General features: G+C 57.3%; 1 protein-coding gene and 2 long non-coding RNA genes across 7 annotated transcripts in view; 1 reads left to right on the top strand and 2 right to left on the bottom strand.

Annotated features, from left to right (window-relative positions):
• The window catches only part of LOC309850042 (CD48 antigen-like), a 40,681-nt gene that overhangs the window by 11,257 nt on the left and 7,112 nt on the right, over window positions 1-22,312 (top strand). The window contains exons 1-2 of one of the 5 annotated variants that reach the window (XM_082703232.1): window positions 7,404-7,578; window positions 8,728-8,891. The exons of 2 other annotated variants lie outside the window; for them this stretch is intronic. In XM_082703232.1, coding sequence (XP_082559358.1) covers window positions 8,819-8,891 — 73 coding nt within the window. In that variant the 5' untranslated portion in view covers window positions 7,404-7,578; window positions 8,728-8,818. Of the gene's footprint in view, window positions 1-7,403; window positions 7,579-8,693; window positions 8,892-22,312 lie in introns of those variants that run through there. 2 more of the 5 variants (XM_082703231.1, XM_082703228.1) reach the window with 2 other exon arrangements.
• On the bottom strand, window positions 9,581-12,174 carry LOC309850048. The gene is made up of 2 exons (XR_014304055.1): window positions 11,973-12,174; window positions 9,581-10,254 (listed from the first exon to the last, which is right to left on the bottom strand). It is a non-coding gene; the product is annotated as an uncharacterized lncRNA (long non-coding RNA).
• On the bottom strand, window positions 12,248-13,982 carry LOC309850049. The gene is made up of 2 exons (XR_014304056.1): window positions 13,871-13,982; window positions 12,248-12,789 (listed from the first exon to the last, which is right to left on the bottom strand). It is a non-coding gene; the product is annotated as an uncharacterized lncRNA (long non-coding RNA).

The raw sequence follows: 22,312 nt of genomic DNA, 5'->3' as shown, positions 1-22,312 counted from the left end.
GCTGGCCCTGCTCTCCCAGCAGGCTACGTGTGATGGGCAAGGGTGACCTGAGCCCTGAGTGTTCGTAAAGGGTATGTGGCGCCACCACCCTCCCCAGAAACCCTGTGTCCCCAGAGCAGAGTAGGTAGGGGGGAGTCCTTCCCTCAGGTCTCATCCTGACGCACCCAGGAATGAGGGGCAGATAAGGAGGGTAACCGGCAGTCGAGCAATTCCCCTGGTGCCTCAGTTTCCCCTCCTTAGGGTCCTGCTGTTGGAGGGGGCAGACCCCGGGAGTGGGCATAGGGCATGGCTTCCTTTCCCAGTGGCCCTGGTAGGGTAGGGTGAGGGCCACCAGTCACCACCACTCCTTGCTCTCTGCTCTGGCTTCACCCCCACCCCCCTGCCCAGTTCCCTGGCTCCAGATGAGCCCTGGGGACCCGCAGCAGCAAACACAAGAGGGACAGGCAGGGGCCAGCCCCAGGGAGTGCCGCAGACAACACGGTGACTGTGCAACCTGCACCTGCCCAGGCAGCCCTCCTCTGCCCTTCCTCCTTGCCCCCCACCCCTGCAAACCAGCCTGGTCGCCCTCAGGGGTCTTCCCGGGGCCAGGGCCAGGGCCAGAGAGAGACCCCGAGACCTGGGCAGTGACCAGGAAGGGCCGCTCCCAGGGGCTGGGCAGCAGTCAGGGCCCTGGGCCAGGGCAGCCCAGGAACCACAGCCCAGCAGGTGCAGGGACTGAAGGCAGAGCTGTGCGAGCAGCGCCCCCTGGTGGAAGGAGCCGCAGCGACAGCCGCCCTCACCCAGGGCTCCCAGCCCCAGCTTCCTGGGCCCTGGGGAAGAGGTCTGTCCCTGGCACTTGAAGGGAGGACAGCACAGCCGTACCCTGGGGGTCAAGTTCTGTCCCGGTGCCCCTGGGTGTGCCTCCCCACCCCCACCCCCGGCTCTGGTTTTCTCAGCTGTCCAGCAGGGGGTGGGTTATGGGGCCGACTCTGAGGCCCCTCTGGCTCTGGCGTCCTGGGATTCTCGGTCAGGATGGACCCGATCGGGCCCCGTTACCTCTCTGACCTCCATCTCCTACCTGTCTTTCCTGGGCTCACGGATGCTCTGGCCACACTGACCTCCTGCTCCGGGAACAGGCCAGGCAGGGTCCGGCCTGAGGCCCGCTCCTCGGGCTGCCGCCTGGGCCAGGAAAGTGATTCCCCCTGGTGTCCACGGTCACTCCTCACCTCCTTCCCGTCTTTTCTCAGGAGTCGCCTTCTGGGGGCACCTGGGTGGCTCAGTGGGTTAAACCTCTGCCTTCGGCTCAGGTCATGGTCTCAAACTCCTGGATCGAGCTCCGTATCAGGGTCTTTGCTCAGCAGGGAGCCTGCTGCACCCCAGCCCCACCTCCCGGCCTGCCTCTCTGCTTACTTATGATTTCTCTGTCTGTCACATAAATAAACAAAATCTTAAGAAAAAAAGTCTTCTTCATGGGGAACCTGTTCTGACCTCCTGGTGTAACCGGAAACCACACTCCCAGGTGCGGAGCCCCCCACCCTGCTCTGTCATCCAGAGTCCTGCTCGTCGCATGGACTGTGGTTCCCACGCATGGCCTTTCCCCATGGAGGAGGTTAGGAAGGCAGAGGGGCTGCTGGGTGCACGTGTGCGCGCGTGTGTGTGTGTGTGTGTGAGCACCTGCAGCGGGCTGGCGCCCAGTAGGAGCTCCTGCACTGTTTGTGGAAGGATCGAATCCACCATCGGGGGGGGTCTGGGTCGGGGGCTGACGGGTCCCCCTAAACAGCTCACACTCGGTGCATGCATGGTGTCGTGCTACTGTGACCATATGGGGGTTCAGGGAAAGGAACTCGTGGCCCAGGACTTGCCCGTGGGGAGAGCGAGAACCAGCGGAGGGCACGTGAGGAGAACTCAGCACAGCTCTGGCGCTGTCACTCAGCGTGTCCACACTCGGGCCCCCGATTGACCCTCATCAGTGATTCTGGTGGGATCCAGGGATATCAGCTGTGAGAGATGCTCCTCAACACGGGGTGGGGGGCCGAGGTCAGATGAATATGGAAACGCGACAACCATATCCCTCCTGTGATGTTCACCGCCCCTGACTCCAGGGCAACGTCAGTTTTATCCTTTCGTCTGAGATTCACAACATGTATGACCAGGGGTTCAGGTTCCTTCTTCCTTTTTTGGAGCAAAGTTCCTTTGGAGCTCCTGCTCCGTCAGCACGAGCCATCACCTACTCTGGGAAATGTCCACTAGAAGAGGAAGCTGAACCCTGAGCCCAGAACCCACCCTTTGAGGCCCCGCCAGCCTGCAGCGGGTCCTGGGTCTGGACCTGCTGGGGCAGGGGTGAGGCAGGTGCTCACTGGGGTAGCCGGTGGGGGGCGGGAGCAGCAGCCTTTTCTGGCAGGACCTCTGGGAACCAGGCAGTAGCATATCGGAGAGCAGAGCTCAAGCAGGTGGGGCTCTGAGCCGGGACTGGGTCTAGATCACCTTCCCGGGTTGAGACCAGCTGTGGTGATGCCCGTGGGAGGAATCCTAGGTTGCTTCGGGTGCAGTCAGTTACTGACATCGGGGCTTAGTGTCCAGAGGAGAGTTGTCCCAGGTCCACCCCAAAGCTTCTGGAAGCAGAGTCGTCCTCCCATCCAGCAAATGTCCTTCTGCACCCACTCCCTGAAGGGCCTGTCGGACGCCTGAGGACACAAGAGGGAACGTGTGTCCTCGGCCTCAGGGGCCTGGATTTCCTACGGAGACCCCAGAATGCCCCCCAGCAGGACTGGGATGCACAGTCAGGGAGGAGGAGGTGTTGGTCTTGCGAGTGCTGTCCACGTTCATGATGCCCACGGGGCCTGGGACAGGGACCTGCCCATGGTCTTGGCATCTCAGGGCCGAGCCCTCTGGCCGTCACCTTGGGCAGCATGGCCTGGCTCTGCCTCCCACATGTGGGCTGTCCTGGCTTCTCCCCTCTCCCCTCTGGGATTGTTCTCAGTGAGTAGCAGACCAGATCTGTCTGCTGCGGGATCCTGCGGTCACCGGGTCTGCAGGCGCCTGTCCTCAGAGGCCCTCAGTTAGGGCTTGGCCATGTGAACTGCCTTTCCCCCACTCACAGGGACCCCTTGGCCTGAATCAGGGAGCTGGAGGGGCCGTGAGGGACTGGGGTCTCCCTCTCCACCTGTTTGCTCCCCTCCCCCATGCCGAGGTCCCCCTCTTCACTAACCTCCCTGGAAGCCCATGAGGGGAGACCTGGACACAACAAGGATCCCCAGGCTACCCCCTCCCGATCTGTCCTTCCACCAGGCCGGCACTGCTATAAAGTCTCCTGCACGAGGAGCCCGTTTTCTCAACGCAGGTGAACTTCAAGGCCACTCCCGGCCAGCTGCTGGGCCCCCTCGGAACTCGCTCCTGCAGACTCAGGACAGGACCCCCGCAACAGAGCAGAGACCCGGCCACAGGGCCAAGGTGCCTGTCTGCCCCTGCCTGCGGCTCCTCCTGGACCTGCTGGTCGCGTGCACCCAGCCGCCCCCTGACGGGGCATCCTGCTTCCCTCCTCCCAGGCCCCTTCCTGCCCTGTTTCCCTGTCCCTGGGCTGCTCCAGCTCCCGGGATGACAGTGCTCAGGAGCCTCTGGGTGGGGGATCCTCCCCTCCCCCGAAAGGGTCTGTGCTTCTGCCTCCCGATAGCCTGTGCGCCCCCCTAGGACAGCGACTCAGCTTCCCCACGTGCTGCATACAGTAGGCGCTCAGGACCTGTGTGTGCAGGTGAGCTGAGGTGGGAGGGCTCCTCTGCAGGAGTCTCTAGCGGCAATTCGGACCTCGGCCGCCAGGTGGCGCGGGTGCCTGCGCTCAGGGCCTGGAGGGGGGATGCTCAGGCAGACTTGGAGTGCACAGGGGCTGCCCATGGGGGGGGCCGAGGAGCCTCTCCCTTTGCTCCCAGACCCACCCCAGGGCCAGGTCGGGGTAGGGGCGCCAGAAAAACGCAGGGGCTGGCAGGTCGACAGGGGCCCTCGTACAGACATGAAGCTGTGACCAGGAATCAGGGATTAGGAGCCCCAACTGGGAGATCCTCTGTTTGGGGGGGCGGAGTGGGGAGAAAGGAGGCAACACGGTGGAGACATATGAGAGGAAGGATGGGGTGCCAGGGACCCTGAGGGCACTTCCTGTCTGATCCCCACCTGGGGCACTCACAGCTGTGGCTTCTGTCTGACTTTCCTGTCCAGGCTCATTATCTTGGGCAAGTCACCTGCCCTCTCTGTGCCTCCGATTTCTGCTGAGCCCAATGACGATGTTGACAGGACTAACCTTGTCAAGCCATTCACAGATTAAATGAAAAACCACATGCATCGGTGATTAGCATTATGTACTCAGCAAGTAATATCTGATTTAAAAGGTCATCTAGGGACCTGGCTTGCTTAGTCAGAAATGCGGGCAGTTCTAGATCTGGGGGTGGTGAGTTTGAGCCCCACACAGGGCTTAGAGTCTACCTCAAGAAAAAGCAGTCTGAAGTTGGTTAACTAAAGTATTAAAAATTAGTGATACAGAGGAAATAAATTGTTCTGTATTCTCTTGGGCAGAGAGCTCTTGATGACGAAGCTCATGTTGTACAGGTATGATTGAAAATTGGAGCACATGTTTCCAGAATGAATGTCTCCCTCCCACCTGTGTGTCCCACAGCCCCTCTGCTCCAGGGCAGCCAGTCCTATGTTCTGTGTTTCTCTGAGTTACACTGTGTCTATAACTGCTACATTGTTGAATTGGCTACATTGTATCTATGATGTGTCTACACTCTCCAACTTGGATCCATCAGTACTTTATGCCCAACTGAGTAATATCAGTGCGAACATGTATCCTGATCTCAGAAATGTCCGCAGTGAGGAAGCCCGAGCCCAAGTGTCCTTGACGAGCAGGTGCCATCAGTCCCCTGCCGTGACCCCCTCGGCAGCTGCTGGACCTCAGCCACCTTCCCAGTCATGCCTGTGACTCTCTCCTGGTCTCACTTAAATTGTCCCCGACTCTGTGGCCTTTGTCCCCTCCCCTTCCTGCTCCTGGTTTAAAGCCTAAGTCAGTCCTTACTTGTCCCTCAGATTCCCAGACTGTTCCCTTGACCACTACCTAGTTAAGAGTGCCAGTCCCCGGAAGTGTCCTGTGCCCTCCTTCCCCTGCTGGAAGTTGACCCCCCCAAGGGGAGGGCTTCTGTCTCCCTCACCGGTGACCCCCATGGGGCCTCAGTCCATAGCAGGGAGTAGGGACTGAGCTGCAAGGGACCTTGGGGGCTCCTGGCTGGCCTGGTTAGGGTCCTGACACCTCCATTTGGGGCCACGGACCTTCTGGAGAATCTGAGGACAGCTCGAGAGCCCCTTCCTAGAGAAACACTCACATTTGCCAAACCAAACAGGAAGGAAGCCTGTGAACGTGAGGCCATTCCCTTAGAAGTGGGGGTAAGGACTCAAAGCACTAATGACACATCGTGGACAAGCAGTGCCGGGGCAGACGGTCAAGGTCACCATCCACAGTGTCAGGTGATCTCTCCCTGGGACAGGTGCTGGCTTCCTCTGAGGAGACCCCTGCAGATGCTCCCACTGGCTGTTTCCTGTCAGTTTCTTGATCTTGTTCTGGAAGCTGGGATATCGTCGGGGTGCAGCGGTGGGGCACCGAGCGGTATCTTCTCCGTGACCGGGGGAAATTGCACCTGACACAACCCTGCTGGGACGCGGTCCGACCTCTTGTCTGGGTGTCGAGCTGGGGGCTCCGAGTTCGGCTAAATGGGGCCTCCAACCTTCTCCGGGTTTCACAGTTTCTCCAGGCTGGTGACACTTCACAGGACAGGAGGGCCAAGCCCCTTCCTTAGGCACGAGGCCAGCAGACAGCCGCCCGGCAGAGATGCCAGGATAATGCAGAGCACTGGGACTCCCCGGCAACACTTCCAAATCCCTAAGCATCACCTGGAAGGTTCGCCTTCCAGAAACTAAGAACACCAGAGCCACAGGTGGAGATGGACCCCGGGGTGGGGCGGGGAGGGGGAGTGGTTTCCAGATGGCCAAGGCAGGAGCTGACCTGCGGCTTGGGGTGCTCCTTGGGGAGCCCAGGGAATAGGACTACGTGTGTTTATTGGAGGCAAAAACTCCACACACGCAAGGCCCTCTCCTTGCCATGCTGCGGCACACATCCTCCATCATGAGGTCGCTGGACGAGGCCCAGAAGGACTGGCCTTGGTTTCTTCTGACTGTGGGGTCAGTGGGGCCCATGGGTCCCTCCTGCCCATCAGGTTCTCAGTGTTCTCCTGTTACGGGGTTTGGAACCAGCTCCCAGTTCTCCGGAAAGATCCAGCTTCTTCCTGAGAGCGTGTCCTCCTGTCCAGACAGCCCCATCCTGTGGGGTGCAGACTGGGATGGTTGGACTGGCTGGGGATGTGGGGTGCACGCAGGGGCACCAGCATCTGGGGGAGGCCTGACTCTGGCCGGAGCAGGGCAGCCATCAGAGGCTCTGGAGAGCTGTGTGTTCAGAGCTCAGATGCCAGGTTCTGGAGCCTCCTTTTCTGGAAGCTGCCATGCCGTCCTCCCCCCGTGGACCTGCAGACCCCCACCTCCCCTGCACGGATTCCCTCCCCAGCATTCCCTGCAGAGGGAGGCGCTCCCCACAACCATGGCTTCCCGCCCGATCTTTCTCCTGCACAGCAGAGCACCACGGAAACCACACGGACCATAGTGACCTGGGGCTGGGGGTGGTGAGCTCTCTGCCCACCAGGGAGCTGTGTCCAGGTGGGATGAAATTTTCTAGAAGAATCTGAGTGTGGGAGAAGCCACTCCCACTGTGAGCTGGGCTAAAGGTATTGGTCTGAGTGTGACTCAGCCAGTGCAGGGGGTGGCTGTGGTCAGCAAAGGACTGCTGTGGACCCCAGAGGCTGCAGAGATGCCACCACAGGCTTATGTCCTCTGCTCGTGGGTGTGAGATGGGAGAGAGGCTGCCCTGGGTCAGGCCTGGCCTCCCTCGCCCTCCGTGTGGCTTCTCAAGGTCTGCAGTGAACTTGATTCTGGAAATATCAGTGACCTAGGAGGTCTGAGACCAGGGCCTGGCTCTGCCCCATCCCAGCGTCCAGACCAGGGGCTCATCAGATCACCTATGGGTCCTGACTTTGCTCATCTCTGACATGGACAGAAACCCTGAGCCCCACTGCCCCTCACAGGGAATGAGCTTGGGAACCACAGAGACCTAGACACACAGAGGACTGGTGACCTGGGCTGTCTTGCTGCACAGGGCAGCGGGAGGGGACAGAGATTAGTATCTGCAGGTGTAGAGAGTCTGGGGGCTGCCCCAGCATGGAGTGTGTCCAGGCTGACCCTCTGGGGTCCCGGCCTGCAGCTGCTGGGGGCTCCCTCCTGGGCCCTGGGCCCCACCCGAAGGTGGGGTTTGCACAAGCAAAGAGTTCTCCCCCTGAGAGGGCTCACCCAGGCCTGGAGCGATGGGACAGGGGCACAGCCGACTTGGTCCCCGTCACCCTGAAGGGACAAGCTGCCCAGATCTGGACTCTATCTAAGGAGTCTCTGCCCACAAGACTCAGGGACAGCCCAGGGAAGGACTCTCCCATCACTAGGTGGGAGCGGGGGAACAAGGCAGTGCAGAGGGCTCTCTGGGCTGAGGGGCGCAGAGCAGTTCCGGGGGAGCCCAGACTGGATGCGGTGATCGCTGGAGGCCACACACTGGGATAGGACAGCGGCGGTGACACGGGCTTTCTCAGAGTTCCTTGTTGGGAGTCAAGACCTTGACTCTTGCTCTGCTGGGTGACCTCTGGAGGGAGGACCAAACGCTTAGGACTCGGGTCTCACATCCATAAAATGGGTTCAACAGCCAACAGGCTGACCACCTAGAGTGTGGGGCCCCGGGCCAGTCCTGGGGATTCAGCCGGAGGGTCGGAGGGTCTGAGAAGCTAAGGGAGAGCCCAGTGGGCAGGGAGAGGGGCACCGGCCGGGGGTTAGTGATGGAGCTGCTCCCCTAGGGCCCACAGGAGACCAGGGTTCTTGACTTTATGGGAACCCATCTGGGAAGAGGAGGCCTGGCCTGACCCTCCGTACGTGGCTGTGAGTCGGAGGCCACTGAGCCTGTGGCCAGAGGCGCGTGACCCTCTCCAGCCCTGCCTGTGTGCGAGCCCGGCCCAGGCCTGGCAGAGCCTCACAGGGAAGGGGGCGGTGAGGCCGCTCCTGTGGGGGTGGGCTTGGTCCTATGTGGGGGGCAGGGCTGGCCCTAGGCTGCAGACAGAGCCCTGGGGACCAGCAATGGGGACATGCCGTGCATGCCCTGCGGTGTGGGGGTGACACTTCCCAGGAGGCTTTGTTCTCGGGCTCCTAGCTTCTCACTGCGACACCTGACAGTGAGGTTCCTAGAACATCAGAAAGGAGATGTGACTCGTGAGATGGCGTAAAGACAGAGGACAGGCCCAAAGCAGGAGAAGCCCCGTGTCCTTGGCTCTAGGAGGGGACTCTGTGCCTGGCCACAGCTGACACTGGTGAGCAGAGAGCTCCAGGCTGAGTGGGAGCCCAGGGACAGAGGTCACTGGTCCTAGGGGTGCAGGCTGGGGACGGGAGACCACCAGGCCAGTTGTGAGCACAGGGACGGGGTCTCTCCGGCACTGGGCCTCCTAGAGGGGGGCTGTTCCCACACTTACTCTGTAGTTATCTCCTGAGGCCCCTGCGGGTGCTGAGCTCACATGAGTGATGGGAAAGGTTTAGTCAAGACTGGCCAGCTGTGCCCCAGGAACTAACAGTTAGCCCCGCCCTGGTGTGGGGAAGGGCTTGGAGCTATTCTCAGCTAAGCTGTTCCTCACAGGCCCAGGCAGAGTCAGCAAGGAGGCAGCCGGCCATGGGCGCCTGCTCAGAAGACCCCCACCTGTGCGGGGCCTCCTGGCTCCTGCGATTCACCAGCCTCCTCCTCAGTGAGTGGCCCGGGCCCCCCGGGAGGGAGGCCGCCGGGCGGGCAGGGAGGCAGGAGCTCCCGGGCGGGCTGGGGTCTCTGCTGAAGAACCAGACGGAGCAGCTCCGTGAGGACGGAGCACACGCGGTGCGCTGGGTCAGAGCCCCGGGGTGGACAGAGAGAACAAAGAGAGCTTTGGGCTGAGGCCAGGCTGGGAACCCCGACCCGGCTGCCTGGCAGCATGAAGGGAACCCCCTCCCCCAGCGCAGAGCTTTGAGGCCCAGAGACCCCGGAGCCTCGTGGGGGAGAGGATGGAGGAGACACAGGAGTGGCTCTGGGGGACCCGGGGTGGGGACGGACATCCCCCCCCTGCCGTGCACAGGGGCCCGGCAGCCTCTGCCAGCTGCTGTGTGTGGGAGGCGCCAACCCAGAGCCCCTGTCTGAGCTGGAGGGGCCGCGCTAGTCTGGCTCCTTGGGCAAGATGAGGCCCTGCATCCAGTGAAATTCTGTTTGCAAGGGAAGGACAGGAGCCCCCAGCATTGAAGGGTCCGTGCCCACCTGCCGTGTGTAGGGGTGAGCCCGGATGAGAGCCTGGTGAGGGGTGAGAGTCTCTCACCAGAGATGCTGCTGACCTGGGCTTTGGGTGGGGCAGGGAGGAAGCAGCAGGGGCCCCAAAAAAGGGAACTGGAAACATCCTGCCTCCACAAATGCCGGATTTCCTGGTTCTTACTTCATCAGAGTTTGTCTGCTTTGTGTAACAAATGAAATACGAATAAATGAGAAATTTTGTGTTTGCACTGTGGAAAGTTTTTCCGGCGAGATAAACACAACACTAGGCAACGTGGGTGCAAGGCAAGATTTATTAAAAACGCTCTCCGGCGAAGTTTCAGGGCTCAGGAGAAGGGGAGCCAGGAAAGTGGCGCCGGGAGGAGGTGGGCACCCTCGGGCGAGGTTCTGGAAAGCAGAGTGGCGGAAGTCGCGCCCAAGGCAGGGAGGAGGGGGCTTTTAAGGGGTCTCGAGGGGAGCTCAGGGGTCTTTTGGCAAGTTTCCCTTACTCGGATATCCCGCCTGCTCGTCGGGGTCCCATTGGTCCACTGGAGCCCGGGGCGGGGGTCTCAGAGTCCTGCTTGTTGTTTGTTCTGCTGTCCCAGCTCAGGTCTTGTGGCGGGAACTTTCGCCATCTTTAGTAGCCCTTCTGCCAGCCCAACATTCCGACCTTTTGCTTAATATAATGGTGTCAGGGGGGTTGACTCAGTTCTGGCTACTTCCTGCTGATGGGGGGGCGGGAGCACATCGTCATAGGAGTAGTCGGAAGTGGGCAGGTGAGAGTAGGGCTGAAGGAGGAGTTGATTGACAGACACTCGGGCAAGTTCTCATAGGCGACCCTGCAAGTATCGGAAAAGACAGGGAGCAACTGAGACTAGAAGGAGGATCATGCATACAGGTCCCGCCAGAGGGAGTAGCCAGGTTCCCCAGGTGGAGGGGACCAGGCCCCAGGAGGACGTGTCTCGCCGCCGTGCTTGGATCCGATCCCTGAGTTCTTTGATCTTGGAAGGAACTATACCTGATTGGTTAACAAAGTAACAGCATTCTTCATTTGAGAATTGGCAGGTCCCCCCTTTTTCGGCAGTCAGAAAGTGTAAGGCCCGTCGGTTCTGTAGAGCCAAGGCTGCCAGGCTGGTGACTTAGCGTGTGTAGGGCTGTGAGGGAGTCAGCAAGCCGTTCCGTGTCGTCATTCAGGGCTTGGGAGAGTTTGTAATCAAAGTCTATGGACGTTCCGGTTGCCACCCCTGTGGTTACTCCTGCCCCTATTATGAATGGGAGGAAGGCAGCCCTTCCTCCATGGTGTTGGGGGAATAGGATGGACAGCAGCTGGGATTCGGAGTAGATGGTGGTAGAAGGAGATAATAGCATGAATATACAGCCCAGCGCGTCATTAGTGGTCAGGCAGCGACAGGTTCCCTGAGGGCACGAGAGAAATATTCCCGAGGGAGCACAGTACGGGAGGGAGGAGTTAGTGATAGGGCAGCTGCGGTGGTCAGCGGGGAGGACACATTAGTAATAGGTATGTTTCCCCCTATGGGGCTGATATGGATCGTATTATTTGTGGCCGTGAAGTTGGGGAGTGGCCAGTCAATAGGGAGGGGTATCCCTACGCTGTCGCTGTCGAGTGAGGTAAGGTAGACAGGATAAAAGAGGCGGGGAAATGGCCGGAGGGCTATGATTTCTAAGAAAGCGCTGGCCGCATAGTAATTCGAGTGGGCTTAAGCCCAAAGGCTGGCGGGGCGTAGCCTGGAGTCTGGTGAGAGTGTTGTGCCCAAATTCGAGACCCCCCCAAAGACAACCACCAGAGTCCAGAGTCAAAGCCAAACAGCAAGGGTCGTTTAACGAGTTTGAACCCGGACCTCCGCATACTCGTTGCCGGTGACGCTAAGAGGTCCCGAGCTCAGGATCACAGCACTTTTTATACACTATTTGGGGAGGCAGGGACTTAGCATACATCATAGTATCTCGTAAGAAATCACTACATACCGCGTGAAAATCAAACAGCAACTCTATAATATGACTGGTGCGCTACAGGGCGGGAAAAAGCGGAGAATAGATTATTGGTTAGATCAAAGGGCTGTCGTTCCTCAAACTGCTTGGTTGGCACCACTAGGGTATGTGTCCCCTCAGGATTGGCCGGGGTCTCCCTGTCAAGCCGCGGGGTGCCAGATGGTTATTATCTCCCGTACCCAAAGCTGGGTGGGGGGTCCGGGAGCAGTCACTTTGTCACGTCCAATTCTGGGTGGGGGTTTCTCTGGCGCCAGATGGCTGTTACCTCTCGGCCCAGAGCCGGGTGGGGGTCCAGGAGTGGCCACTCTGCTAGGTTCGATTCTGGGCGGGGGTTGTGTGGTTACAGAGGGCCCTATAGAAAGCTTGCTGGTAATTTTCCACTCCTCATGGGTTAGCAAGCGAAGGTACAGAAGCAGAAATAGCAGTTATGGTTATAATTTAGGCATCTCAAGAGCCAGGGGCAGAAGTGTGGGCCAGGAAAGGCAGGTCGCTAGGGTAGGTTTGGTGAGTTGGGCTTTGAGCAGCCGGTTGGCCTTTTCTACCTTACCTGATGACTGTGGGTGGTATCGGATGTGAAGTTTCCAGGTTATGTTGAGGCTCCGCTACCTGTTGGGTTACACTGGAGATGAAGGCGGGTCCGTTGTCCGACTGGAGGGTCCGGGGCAATCCCAACCTTGGGATGATGTGCTCGATGAGTATTGCAGCCACCACGTCCGCTGTTTCCCGAGCTGTGGGGTGTGCCTTGGTCCAGCCTGTGAATGTATCAACCAAGGTTAATGTAAGGTTTTTTCCGGCGAGATAAACACAACACCAGGCAAAGTGGGTGCAAGGCAAGATTTATTAAAAAATGCTCTCCAGCGAAGTTTCAGGGCTCAGGAGAAGGGGAGCCAGGAAAGTGGCGCCGGGAGGAGGTGGGCACCCTCGGGCGAGGTTCCGCCACTCTGGAAAGCAGAGTGGCGGAAGTCGCGCCCAAGGCAGGGAGGAGGGGGCTTTTAAGGGGTCTCGGAGGAAGCTCAGGGGTCTTTTGGCAAGTTTCCCTTATTTGGATATCCCGCTGCTCATCGGGATCCCATTGGTCCACAGGAGCCCGGGGCGGGGGTCTCAGGTTCCTGCTTGGGCCTTTGTTCTCCTGTCCGAGCTCAGGTCTTGTGGCGGGAACTTTCGCCATCTTTGGTAGCCCTTCCTGCCAGCCCAACATTCCGACCTTTTGCTTAATATAATGGTGTCAGGGGCGTCGACTCGGTTCTGGCTACTTCCTGCTGACAGGGGGCGTCGTCATAGGCATAGTTGGAAGTGGGCAGGCGAGAGTAGGGCTGGAGGAGGAGTTGATTGACGGATATTAGGGCAAGTTCTTGTAGGCGACCCTGCAAGTACCGGAAAAGACAGGGAGCAACTGAGATTAGAAGGAGGATTATGCATACAGGTCCTGCCAGAGGGGGCAGCCAGGTTACCCAGTTGTAGGGGTCCAGGCCCCAGGACGACGTGTCTCGCCACCGTGCTTGGATCCAATCCCTGAGTTCTTTGATCCTGGAGGTAACTATATGATTGGTTAACAAAGTAACAACATTCTTCATTTAATAATAGGCAGGTCCCCCCTTTTTCAGCGGTCAGAAGGTCTAAGGCCCGTCGGTTCTGTAGAGCTAAGGCTGCCAGGCTGGTGACTTGCGTCTGTAGGGCTGTGAGGGAGTCAGCAACCCGTTCTGTGTCATCATTCAGGGCTTGGGAGAGTTTGTAAGAAAAAAGTCTATGGAGGTTCCTATCCCCGCTGTTCCAGTTGCCACCCCTGTGGCTATTCCTTCCCTTGTTATGAATGGGAGGAGGGCAGCCCTTCCTCCATGGTGTTGGGGAAATAGGATGGACAGCAGCTGGGATTCAGAGTAGATGGTGGTAGAAGGAGATAGTAGGATGAATATACAGCCCAGTGAGTCATTAGTGGTCAGGCAGCGATGGATTCCCTGAGGGCACAAGAGAAATATTCCCGAGGGAGTACAGTACAGGAGGGAGGAATTAGTGATATGGCAGCTGCGGTGGTAAGAGAGGACACATTAATAATATGTATGTTTCCCCCCATGGGGCCCATATGGACCGTATTATTTGTGGCCCTGAAGTTGGGAAGTGGCCAGTCAATAGGGAGGGGTATCCCCAGGACGTAGAGTGAGGTAAGGTAGATAGGATAAAAGAGGCGGGGAAATGGCTGGAGGGCTATGATTTCTAAGAAAGGGCGGCCGTATAGTAATTCAAATGGGCTTAAGCCTGAAGACCCGCGGGGCGTAGCCAGGAGTCTGGTGAGAGCCATAGGCAGAAGTGTAGGCCAGGAAAGATGGGTTTCTAGGGTAGGTTTGGTGAGTTGGGCTTTGAGCAGCCCGTTGGCCTTTTCTACCTTACCGATGACTGTGGGTGGTATGGGATGTGAAGTTTCCAGGTTATGTTGAGGCTCTCAGCTACCTGTTGGGTTACACTGGAGATGAAGGCAGGTCCGTTGTCCGACTGGAGGGTCCGGGGCAATCCCAACCTCGGGATGATGCGCTCGATGAGTATTGTAGCCACTACGTCCGCTGTTTCCCAGGCCATGAGGTATGCTCCGATCCAGCCTGTGAATGTATTTCATGGCGAAGCATGGGAGTGAAGTCCAGTTGTCAGTCTTCCCCCAGCTGATGCCCTCAGAGCTGTTGGTTAGGCCCTGGTCTGCGGATTCCTCCTTGTGAATTCACGGCGGAACAGGTTTTGCAAGCCCTGTGGACAACTTCGATTACCTTAGATAAGGAAGGATGATAGAACAATGGCTGAAGAAATTATTGGAGAGCCTATGGGCCACTATGGAGGGATTGGTGGATGTCAGTAATCAAGGTGTGCACCAGATTGCCTGGCAGGGCAATCCTGTCCTGGATGTAGATCCACCCCTTATCTGGCAAGGGTATAGGCAGTAAAGTTGCAGGGTTTAAGCGGGGGGGGGGGGGGGAGGTAGAGAGAGAGAGAGATGCGGGTTTTCTAGGAATAGCAGATGGAATAGCTGGAGACGAGGGTCAGATGGGCCAGGTATTGGTGGCTAAGGAGATCTGTGAGTCGGCAGGAGAGTAGACCGTGATGGGCTGCCCTAAGGTCATGTTGAGGGCCTTAGAGGGGGGTACTTGATATCCCTTGGCCCCCAGAAAACTAAGTAGGGTGGAGGTGTCGTCTTGGGAGACCAAGAGGGAGGGGCTACAGAGGAGGAGGTCATCCACATATGTAGTAGAGTACTGGCCTTAAGGACGCACTGCTGTTAAGTCTGTAGGCCTGGCGGAAAATGTGAGGGCTGTCCCTGAACCCCTGGGGTAGAACAGTCCAAGTTAATTGTCCAGAAGCATGCGTGTCAGGATCCTCCCAGGTGAAGGCAAAAAGAAAATAGGAATCAGGGTGCAAGGGGACGGTGAAAAAAGCATCCTTTAGCTCCAGTACAGTAAAGTGAGAGGTGTTTGGGGGAATGCGAGACAGTAGGGTTAGGAATGACTGGGTGGAGGGGGACCATGACCTCGTTGATAAGCCTAAGGTCTTGTACCAGTCGATAAGCCCCTGAGGGCTTGCGTACTGGGAGGATGGGGTGTTACAGGGGGAAATGATGGGGATCAGGAGTCCCTGACGTTAAAGCCGTTCTATGATAGTTTCAGGCCCCGGCGGTGGGCTAAGGAAATAGGGAACTGAGCTTGAGGGAAACTTAGAGTTATCCTTAAGCTGTACTTTAACCGGGGTAAGGTGGGAAGCAATGATGGGTTCTGAGGTGTCCCACAACTGAGGGTCTACAGTAGGTAGGTCATCTGGAGTGAGGGTCGAGGGAGTGGAGAGGTGTAGGATGAGACGGGTTGAGGTGGATAGAGGGGAGGAAGGGGAGAGGCAGATAGTTGCCCTTAGTTTCCGGAGAATGTCCCTACCCAGTAGAGGGACCAGGCAGGAAGGAATCATAGGAACGAGTGGGGGAAGGGAAACCCATCCAGGCTACAGGTGAGGGGAAGGGTCACCCTAGGATTGGAGGAGGTCCCATCGATCCCCATAACAGTAATTGGTGAGGTTCGAGTAAGTCCCGAGTAGGAAGGCAGAACAGAGTAGGTAGCCCCCGTGTCCAGCAAAAAAGAGATGGACTTACCCATTACCTGGAGCATAACCCTGGGCTCAGCCTGGGTGAGAGGGTGGCCGAGTCTGGGCTTCGTCAGTCGTCCTCCAATCCAAGCAGTTGAAAGGCCGGACTTACTATCTCGGGGGGTCCCCCACGTTGAGGCGCCGAAGATACCCCGAGGTTAGGGCAGTCGGATTTCCAGTGGCCCATCAAATGGCATTGAGGGCAAGGCCGAGTTGGCGGCTTTGGATTGGGGCACTGGCGAGCCCAATGTCCCTCGGCCCCGCATTTGAAACAGGCCCCCTGGCGGGGTGCGATTGGTTGCCCCTCTCTGCTGGCTCCCGGAGCCGGCCGGCCGCAGGGCTGCTACCAAGGCTTGGGTCTGCAACTGAACCTTTTGCTGGAGTCTGGCTTGTCATTTAAGCTCAGCCGCCTCCTCACGGGAATTAAAGACCTTAAATGCCATTTTCACCAAGTCAGAAATGGGGGTCTGAGGGTCCTCCTCAGCCTTCTTTAACTTTCCCTGTATATCTGGTGCCAATTGAGAGATAAAATGAGTAGCCAGTACCGTGGCCCCCGCAGGAGAGGCAGGGTCCAAGCGAGTGTACTGGGTTAAAGGTTAGGTCAACTGGTTAAGAAACATGGTGGGGTTGTCGTAGGGGCCTGGACAATATCCCTAATCTTGTCGTAATTAACGGCCTTATTAGAGGCTGGCCACATGCCTGCTATGAGACACTGGACCATGCGGTCGCGGTGCCAGTGGCCATCTTGGCCATCCTGATAATCCCAACCTGGTTCTACAGCTGGGACCGCCCGGGCTCCAGCATCAGTGAGCTGGACCTGATCCGCGTGCTCCCGGGCAGCAGCCTGGATGCGTTCCCTCTCCTCTATGGTGAGGGTGGTGGTCTGGACCACATGTAAATCATGCCAGGTGAAATCATAGGCTTGGGCCAGATATTGGAATTCTTTAATATAGTTATCAGAACTGGCCGAAAAGGAGCCCAAACGTTTCTCAATTTGGGAAAGGTCCTGTAGAGAGAAGGGCGCATGAACTCAAACTTCCTCAACTCCAGCAACCTCCCTTGGGGGGCAGACTAACTCAGCGCGGGGCTTTTGAGCCCTAGTGCGGCTGGAGCCACACAGATACATTCACGCAGTCAGGCACTCTTCAGATTCAAACAGATTGGACACCCTCCCCTTCCATTCTTTACGAAAGGATCTAGCTCAAACAGTAGCCCTGCGGCTGTTACAACAGGATTCAATTAAGCACAAAAGGTGTTTACCAACAGATTTCAAAAGCGTAAACCTAGTTCTGGCGACCAGCGCTCGTAAACCTAGTTCTGGCGACCAGCGCTCGGGTATTTTATCCCATTCTGTTAAAGGTTACCAAAGACTGTGAATGCTACCTTAAGAATGACCCATTAAAACTCCGAGACACACAATTAACCAGCAGTTCTAGTCATCTCTTTGCTAGCAGATTTTAACAAATAACAAGAGCCTATTTGACCTTCAGTAAACTTTGATTGGAGTTTCCCGTTTACTGCGGATAAATTTGTCAGGAGTTCGGATAGGAGTGGGGAGGGGGAGAAGGAGGGGTAGACGAGAGCGCCGGTTCAGAAATCCTGAATTTAAGGGACCTTGGGGTGAAGGATCGCGGTAAAGAGGAGGAGGAGGAACCAGAGGCCCTCTTGTCAGTGGGTGGGTGAAGCTCTTCGGGGGTTCAGAGAGAGGAGACTGGGAGGAGAGGTCCGAGTCTTTGGGAGCAGTGGGTGGCAGGGTAGGGGTAGGGGAGCGGGCCAAGAGGACCTGAGAGGTGGAGCAGTGAGAGCAGAGGAAGGGGTGAGAGTGCAGAGTCCAGAAAGCTGGAATAAGGGACCTTGGCCCATCTGCCTTGGTGTCTGCCGAGGTTATTTAGGTCCATGAAAATCTGATAGTTAAACATGCCTTCCGGAGGCCATTGGGACTGATTGTCTAATCGGTATTGTGGCCAAGCGACAGTACGGTAACGTCATTTTTGCAGGTCCTGGTCCAGTTCCAGGGTTTTAAGATTGGCCAGCAGGCCTAAAACACCCCCGGGATGTTTTAGGGTCGAATTTGGATTGGGAGGTCCCCACGATTCGTTGCCGGGCAACCCGAGGGCTGGAGGAAGGCGTCCCCTCGTCCACCACTGGGTTGCGGAAAAACTGTGTCGACTGCCGTAGAGGTTAGGACGTCTCCCAGCCTCTCGGAGTCACGGAGGTCACCTGGTGACCGGCGGGGTCCACCCTGACGCGGCCGCGATTAGGGCAGGGCTTTCCGGAAGGAGGCGCGGAATCGGGGAAACTCACCACGGCCTCGGAAGTGGCGTTCGGAAAGGCAGGTCCGGTTCGGCCAGGGAAAAGAGAGAGCCTCCCCACTGTGTGGGGGCTCAATCTCCTTCCCGGGTTTCGGCACCAAATGTAAGGTTTTTTCCGGCGAGATAAACACAACACCAGGCAAAGTGGGTGCAAGGCAAGATTTATTAAAAAACGCTCTCCAGCGAAGTTTCAGGGCTCAGGAGAAGGGGAGCCAGGAAAGTTGCGCCGGGAGGAGGTGGGCACCCTCGGGCGAGGTTCCGCCACTCTGGAAAGCAGAGTGGCGGAAGTCGCGCCCAAGGCAGGGAGGAGGGGGCTTTTAAGGGGTCTCGGAGGAAGCTCAGGGGTCTTTTGGCAAGTTTCCCTTATTTGGATATCCCGCCGCTCATCGGGATCCCATTGGTCCACAGGAGCCCGGGGCGGGGGTCTCAGGTTCCTGCTTGGGCCTTTGTTCTCCTGTCCGAGCTCAGGTCTTGTGGCGGGAACTTTCGCCATCTTTGGTAGCCCTTCCTGCCAGCCCAACAGTTAATAAGTAGCGAAAGGTTTTATGGTGAGGCATGGGAGTGAAGTCCAGTTGCCAGTCTTCCCCGGGCTGATGGCCTCGGAACTGATGGTTAGGCCCTGGTCTGCGGATTCTTCCTTGTGAATTCACGGCGGAACAGGTGTTGCAAGCCCTGTGGACAACTTCGATTATCTTAGATAAGGAAGGATGATTGAACAATGGCTGAAGAAATTGGTGGAGAGCCCATGGGCCAACATGGAGGGATCGGTGGACGTCAGTAATCAAGGTGTGCGCCAGATCGCCTGGCAGGGCAGTGCTGTCCTGGATGTAGATCTACCCCTTATCTCCAGTCTTTCCTCCCCAGGGCTGGAGGACTTGTGTTTCCTCTGTAGAGTAGGAAAAGGGGTGACTCGATATCCCTTGGCCCCCAGGAAGTTAAGTAGGGTGGAGGTGTCATCCTGGGAGACCGAGAGGGAGGGGCTACAGAGGAGGAGGTCATCCACATATTGTAGTAGAGTGCTGGCCTTAAGGGTGCACTGCTGTAAATCTGTAGTCAAGGTCTGGCCGAAAATGTGGGGGCTGTCCCTGAACCCCTGGGGTAGGACAGTCCAAGTTAGTTGTCCAGAAACGTGTGTGTCGGGATCCTCCCAGGTGAAGGCAAAGAGAAAATAAGAATCAGGGTGCAGGGGGACAGTGAAAAAGGCGTCTTTTAGGTCCAGTACAGTCGGGTGAGAGGTGTTTGGGGGAACACGAGACAATAGGGTGTAGGGGTTAGGAACGACTGGGTGGAGGGGGACCATGGCCTCGTTAATAAGCCTAAGGTCTTGTACCAGTCGATAAGCCCCTGAGGGCTTGCGTACTGGGAGGATGGGGTGTTACAGGGGGAACTGATGGGGATGAGGAGTCCCTGACGTTTAAGCCGTTCTATGATAGTTTCAGGCCCCGGCGGTGGGCTAAGGAAACAGGAAACTGAGCTGGAGGGGGAAACTTAGAGTTATCCTTAAGCTGTACTTTAACCGGGGTAAGGTGGGAAGCGATGATCGGCTCTGAGCTGTCCCACACCTGAGGGTCTACAGCAGGTAGGTCACGTGGAGCGGGGGTCGAGGGAGTGGAGAGGTGTAGGATGAGACGGGTTGAGGTGGATAGAGGGGAGGAAGGGGAGAGGCAGACAGTTGCCCTCAGTTTCTGGAGAATGTCCCTCCCCAGTAGAGGGACCGGGCAGGAAGGAATCACTAGGAACGAGTGGGAGAAGGGGAACCCATCCAGGCTACAGGTGAGGGGAAGGGGCACCCTAGGGTTGGAGGAGGTCCCATAGATCGCTGTAACAGTAATTGGTGAGGTTCGAGGAAGTCCCGAGTAGGAAGGCAGAACAGAGTAGGTAGCCCCCGTGTCCAGCAAAAAGAGATGGACTTTCCTGCTACCTGGAGCGTCACCCTGGGCTCGGCCTGGGTGAGAGGGTGGCCGAGTCTGGGCTTCGTCAGTCGTCCTCCAATCCAAGCAGTTGAAAGGCCGGACTTACTGTCTCGGGGATCTCCCACGTTGAGGCGCTGAAGATACCCCGAGGTTAGGGCAGTCGGATTTCCAGTGGCCCATCAAATGGCATTGAGGGCAAGGCCGAGTTGGCGGCTTTGGATTGGGGCACTGGCGAGCCCAGTGTCCCTCGGCCCCGCATTTGAAACAGGCCCCCGGCGGGGTGCGGTTGGTTGCCCCTCTCTGCTGGCTCCCGGAGCCGGCCGGCCGCAGGGCTGCTACCAAGGCTTGGGTCTGCAACTGAACCTTTTGCTGGAGTCTGGCTTGTCATTTAAGCTCAGCCGCCTCCTCACGGGAATTAAAGACCTTAAATGCCATTTTCACCAAGTCAGAAATGGGGGTCTGAGGGCCCTCCTCAGCCTTCTTTAACTTTCTCCGTATATCCGGTGCCGATTCAGAGATAAAATGAGTAGCCAGTACCGTGGCCCCCGCAGGAGAGGCGGGGTTTAAGCGAGTGTACTGGGTTAAAGCCTCAGTCAATCGGTTAAGAAACATGGCAGGGTTTTCGTCAGGGGCCTGGACAATCTCCCTAATCTTGTTGTAATTGACGGCCTTATTAGAGGCTGCCCGCATGCCGGCTGTGAGACATTGGACCCTGCGGTCATGGCGCGGGCGGCCACCTTGGCCATCCTGATCATGCCGACCCGGTTCTCCAGCGGGGACCGCCCGGGCTCCAACTGGCATGGCAGCATCAGTGAGCTCGACCTGATCCGCGTGCTCCCGGGCAGCAGCCTGGATGCGTTCCCTCTCCTCTGTGGGGAGGGTGGTGGTCTGGACCACATGTAAATCATGCCAGGTGAGGTCATAGGCTTGGGCCAGATATTGGAATTCTTTGATATAGTTATCAGGATTGGCTGAAAAGGAGCCCAAACGTTTCTCAATTTGGGAAAGGTCTTGTAGAGAGAAGGGCGCATGGACTTGAACAACTCCCTCAGCTCCAGCAACCTCCCTTAGGGGCCAGACTAAATCAGGGGAGGGTTTTCGAGCCCTAGTGTGGGTGGAGCCACACAGACACATTCACACAGTTGGGCACTCTTCAGATTCAAACAGGCTGGACACCTCCCCTTTGGGTATTCCTGGCTAATGGGAGGTGATCAGTCTCCCCTTCCATTCTTTACGAGAGGATCTAGCTCCAACAGTAGCCCTGCGGCTGTTACAACAGAATTCAGTTAAGCACAAAAGATGTTTACCAACAGATTTCAAAAGCGTAAACCTAGTTCCTGTGACCAGCGCTCTCGTACTTTATCCCATTCGGTTAACGGTTACCAAAGACTTTGCAAGCTACCTTAAGAACGACCCATGAAAACTCTGAGACACACAATTAACCATCAGTTCTAGTCATCTCTTTGCTGGCGGATTTTAACAAATAACAAGAGCCTATTTGACCTTCAGTAAACTTTGATTGGAGTTTCCCGTTTACTTCGGATAAATTTGTCAGGAGTTGGGATAGGAGTGGGGAGGGAGGGGGGAGGGGTAGGCGAGGGGGCCGGTTCAGAAATCCTGAACTTAAGGGACCTTGGGGTAAGGGATCGGGGTAAGGAGGAGGAGGAGGAGGAACCAGGGGCCCTCTTGTTGGTGGGTGGGTGAAGCTCTCTGAGGGTTCAGAGAGGGGAGACAGGCAGGAGAGGTCCGGGTCTTTGGGAGCAGTGGGTGCAAAGTGGCTGCAAGGCAAGATTTATTAAAAACGCTCTCCGGCGAAATTTCAGGGCTCAGGAGAAGGGGAGCCAGGAAAGTTGCGCCGGGAGGAGGTGGGCACCCTCGGGCGAGGTTCTGGAAAGCAGAGTGGCGGAAGTCGCGCCGAAGGCAGGGAGGAGGGGGCTTTTAAGGGGTCTCGAGGGGAGCTCAGGGGTCTTTTGGCAAGTTTCCCTTACTCGGATATCCCGCCTGCTCGTCGGGGTCCCATTGGTCCACTGGAGCCCGGGGCGGGGGTCTCAGAGTCCTGCTTGTTGTTTGTTCTGCTGTCCGAGCTCAGGTCTTGTGGCGGGAACTTTCGCCATCTTAAGCAGCCCTTTCTGCCAGCCCAACACACTGTTTTGTGTGAGCGCAGCAGCCCCTGTCTGAGCTGCAGGGATTCTTGGAAATTCCAGAATCATAGGGCGTGTGTGAACAGGGCACTGCATCCTCCTGTCGGCAACATGTGGTGTTTCTGTTCCTTTCAGTTTCATCAACGTCGAGACAGACGGGATATCACACAGTTTCCTACGTAAATGTCTGGGTTGGAAGATGGAGAAAGAAAGTGAGGAAGAAAGAGAGAGAAATGGACAAAATGCTATGTTGATGGTTGAAAGTCAGATTTCATCTAATTTAAATAAACTCGGACTCTCTAGCTCACAGCCACCCGCCCCTGACCTTCTGCCCCTCCTTGGGGTCAGCACCTTCTGCAGATCTGAGCACTGTCGGGTCTTCCTCCCGTCCTGAGTGGGCTTCCAGCTTCT

Source organism: Mustela nivalis (genome assembly GCF_964662115.1).
Source record: "Mustela nivalis genome assembly, chromosome: 16".
Classification (NCBI taxonomy): Eukaryota; Metazoa; Chordata; class Mammalia; order Carnivora; family Mustelidae; genus Mustela; species Mustela nivalis.
This window is presented reverse-complemented; position numbering and strand designations above follow the sequence as displayed.